Source organism: Triticum dicoccoides, chromosome 7B (assembly GCF_002162155.2).
Source record: "Triticum dicoccoides isolate Atlit2015 ecotype Zavitan chromosome 7B, WEW_v2.0, whole genome shotgun sequence".
Classification (NCBI taxonomy): domain Eukaryota; kingdom Viridiplantae; phylum Streptophyta; class Magnoliopsida; order Poales; family Poaceae; genus Triticum; species Triticum dicoccoides.
In genome coordinates, this window is record NC_041393.1 from 717,672,280 (window position 1) to 717,676,434 (window position 4,155).

At 43.6% G+C, this 4,155-nt stretch overlaps 1 protein-coding gene across 1 annotated transcript; it reads right to left on the minus strand.

Annotated features, from left to right (window-relative positions):
• Positions 1 to 1,825: 1,825 nt before the first annotated feature.
• On the minus strand, positions 1,826 to 2,260 carry LOC119336502 (probable calcium-binding protein CML25/26). The gene has a single exon (XM_037608546.1). It carries the CDS (start codon positions 2,258 to 2,260, stop codon positions 1,826 to 1,828), a length of 435 nt encoding a protein of 144 aa, XP_037464443.1.
• Between the last annotated feature and the right edge of the window lie 1,895 nt (positions 2,261 to 4,155).

Consider the following 4,155-nt stretch of genomic DNA (forward strand, 5'->3'; position numbering starts at 1 on the left):
GATGACGGGCGGCGGGGGCGGCGAGGGCGACGGCACGGCGGCGCGGCGGCGTCGGTGTCGTCGTCGAGATCAAGACTCTCTCGCGCGAGAAGTGGAACGAAGCGGCGACGAGATAACTGATTTTTCGTAAGTGTCATATATATAGGGGAGCCTTTAGTACCGGTTGGAGCCACCAACCGGTACTAAAGGCCAATTTTGGCCAGCCCAAGCGGCGGGAAACTGGGCCTTTAGTACTGGTTGGTGGCTCCAACCGGTACTAAAGGGCAACCCATTAGTACCGGTTGGAGCCACCAACCGGTACTAATGGCCGTGCGCTTTTCTGCTATTTTTTCTTTTCAGCTATAGTTTTTCTTCTTTTCTGCTATTTTTTCTTTTCTGCTATTTTTTCTTTTCTGCAAAACTTGATGGTCAAAGTCTGGAGTTATAACTTAAAAAAAAGAAATGTCGCACTGGTTTATAAACCCAGCCGCGGCTGCCCTTTCGAACTCCTCTATTTAGCAGGCTTCTGGACCTAACTAGAGCGCGCTGCCCTGTGAGCCTGCTGGCCCTACTGGGCATGTATTTGCACACCCAAGGTCTGGCAGGCCCACAGGGCAGCGCCCCAACATTCTTCTTCCTCTTCTTCTCCTTCTTCTTCCTCTTCTTCTTCTTCCTCTTCTTCTTCTTCTCCTTCTTCTTCCTCTTCTTCTTCTTCCTCCTTCTTCTTCCTCTTCTTCTTCTTCTTCTTCTTCTTTCTGCGTAGTTTTTTGTATAGTTTTTTCTTTTCTGTTATATTTATTTTTTTCTATTTATTTGTGAGTAGTTTTTCATCTAGTTTGCCAAAATTCAACATTTTCAGAGCTCATTTTGTAGTGATTTTCAATTTCATGGTCATTTTGTAAACGATTGAAAAATAGCAAATATAATATATTTTTTCTGCTTTATTTTTTCTTCTATTTATTTCTGAGTAGTTTTTTCTTTTCTGCTATATTTATTTTCTTCTATTTATTTCTGAGTAGTTTTTTTATTTTGTTTTTTTCTTTTAAGCTATAGTTTTTCTTCTTTTCTGCTATTTTTTCTTTTCTGCTATTTTTTTCTGCAAAACTTGATGGTCAAAGTCTGGAGTTATAACTTAAAAAAAAGAAATGTCGACGTGCAATTAGTTTTTGCCATAACAGAAGAAGTCCGGAGTTGTAATAAGTTATTAAAAATAAAAAAGAGGTGCAATGCTCGTTAATTTGCTTCAAGCCTTTCAGAATAGTGTAAACTGCACTGCGCGTAGCTCCATGTAGTCTACCGTATTCCTGAAGGCTTGAAGCTAAGCAACGTGAGCATTAAGCCTCTTCTTCATCGTCTCTGCACTCAGGGCTTATAAACCGCTCTTAGTCCCTCTCACTTCGTGAGGTGGGACTAAAAAACAGCTTGCCATAACCTCATTAGTACCGGTTCGTGGGACGAACCGGCACTAAATGGTGATGGTGGGGCCATAGCCTGACCGCAGGCTGACACAGCCTCTTTAGTACCGGTTCGTGGCATGAACCGGTACTAAAGGTTCGCCACGAACCGGTGCTATTGATCGCCGCCACGAACCGGCACTAGCGTACACATTAGTGCCGGCTGAAATTCCAACCGGCACTATTGCACTTCACATTTGACCCTTTTTCTACTAGTGATTTGAAAGGCACAACTTCCCCCGTGACGTATACTAGCGATCGTGCCAGCAAAACAATGAATGAATGAACACATGACTGTGCATACATATCACATATCACATATGTGAATGTGATTGATCAATGAATTAAGTGAACATTACATATATCTAGAGGAATGGGAAGAGAGTCGATGATCAAGCCATCATCATCACTCGAAACTCGTCGAATGAGAGTTTGCCATCACCGTCGAGGTTGAATCTGCAAATCATTGCCGTGCACTCCTCCACGCCCAGCTCGTGCGACCCCAGCCTGCTCAGCGTCCGCCTCAAGCTCGCCGGCGTGATCGTGTCCTCAGCGGACGACGACGCGTACATCCCGAATGCCTCCCTCAGGCACCTTTGCTTCACGTCGGCATCATCCTCTTCATGGTCATCGGCGGCCAGCCTCGAGAACTCTTCTTGGTCTAGCAGCCCGTCGCCGTCCGTGTCCACCGCCGCTAGGGCTACCGCCGCCTCCTCCTCGGGCACGTCCTCGCCCAGCGTCGCCTTGGTGCAGCACCACAGCTCGGACACAGACACCTTGTCGTCTCTGTCCTTGTCGAAGGCGGCGAACACCGACGGCACCGCCATGATCAAGTGACTATTCATCGATCTTGCTTCCTTTTCACTAGATGATCTGCTGGTCACACTAGTAGAAAAGGGGGCAATGGTCCAGGCCGGGTCAGCCCATTAGTCCCGGTTCAGTCCAGAACCGGGACCAATGGTGGCATTGGACCCGGTTCGTGAGCCCCGGGGGCCGGCCGGGCCACGTGGGCTATTGGTCCCGGTTCGTCCCGACCTTTTGGTCCCGGTTGGTGGGACGAACCGGGACCAATGGGCCTCGCTCCTGGCCCAACACCGTTGGTCCCGGCTGGTGGGACGAACCGGGACCAAAGGCAGCCCATTAGTCCCGGTTGGTGGCACGAACCGGAACTAAAGGGTTGGTCCTCGTTGCGGTTAGAGTTTAGTCCCACCTCGCCAACCGAAGGGCGCTCACACCCGTTTATAAGCCCCTCCCTCTCTGCCTTGTTGAGCTCCTCTCAAAGTGAAAATAAATGCCCTTATACAAGAAATTTTTGACCTAAATTCATATTGAATTTCTCTAAAGTTAGTAGAAATTCACTATGAATTTAGGTCTAATTTTCTCTATAAGCGCATCTATGCTCATTTTTTCTAGTAAAGTTGATCACAACTATTTTTTCTTCTATTTATTTCTGAGTAGTTTTTTATATAGTTTTTTTCTTTTCTGCTATATTTATTTTTTCCTATTTATTCCTGAGTTGTAATAAATCTTTAAAAATAAAAAAGAGGCGCAATGCTCATTAATTAACTTCAAGCCTTTCGAAATAGTGTAAATTGCACTGCACATAGCTCCGTGCAGTCTATCCTATTCCTCAAGGCTTAAAGCTAAGCAACATGCAGGTTAGCATTGAGCCTCTTCTGGATCGTCTCTGCACTCGGGGCTTATAAACCGATGCGACTGTCTCTCGCTTGGCGAGGTGGGACTAAAAAACAGCTGCAGAAAGAATCAACTAAAAAACTCTTTTACCGGTTCATGGCACAAACCGGTACTAAAAGGTTCTCGTGGGGCACCAGCCTTAAAACCTGTACCAAATAAAATACTTTTGTAACAACCTTAGAACTGGTACTGAAGGAATCAACTAAAAAGCTTTTATAAACCTCTAGTATTATTGAAACTAAAATTATATAGAATTTTGTTATAAACTTTAATAGCAAAAAGGATTATCATAAAAATAGCAACAATAAGTATTTTTTTGTAAGTAGAAACAAAATAAAATAAATAAAGCAACAAAGAAAAAAACAAAAAAAGTGTTTTCAAATTTGAAAACTAATGGCACTAACAGAAAGTTTATAATTTTTCTAAAACTAAAAGCAAAAAAGAATGCAAAAACAAAAGAAAATAAATAATGCAGAAAACAAAACAAAAAACTGGAAAAAAATAAATAGCAACAATAAGTATTTTGTTGTAAGTAGAAACAAAATAAAACAAATAAAGCAAGAAAGAAAATAAAAAAACAAAAAAAGTGTTTTCACATTTGAAAACTAATGGCACTAACAGAAAGTTTATAGTTTTTCTAAAACTAAAAGCAAAAAGAATTAAAATATAAAGCAAAAACAAAAAAAATAATGCAAAAAACAAAACAAACAAACTAAAAAAACTAAAAAACTGCCACCTATTGGGCCACCACGGCTTGAATACGACTAGAAACCCAACCTGGGTCAGGATTTAGGCCCGCAGAAGGCCCAATAGGCCCACAGCAGCATAGTGTGAGATTAGGCCCGAAAGCCTGCAGTTGAGAGGAGCTCGAGAGGGTGGACGCAGCGGCACTTATCAACAACTCTCGAGCCCTCTCAACTAGCGAGGTGGGACTAAACTTTGACCGCGATGCGGGCAGCACAGGGGCCTTTGGTTCCGGTTGGCAGCACCAACCGGGACTAAAGGGGGGCACTGGAACCGGTTCGTG

What these genes read in the sequence shown, in the direction of transcription:
- LOC119336502 (XM_037608546.1), bottom strand. Translation starts at nt 2,260, where the DNA reads ATGGCGGTGCCGTCGGTGTTCGCCGCCTTCGACAAGGACAGAGACGAC.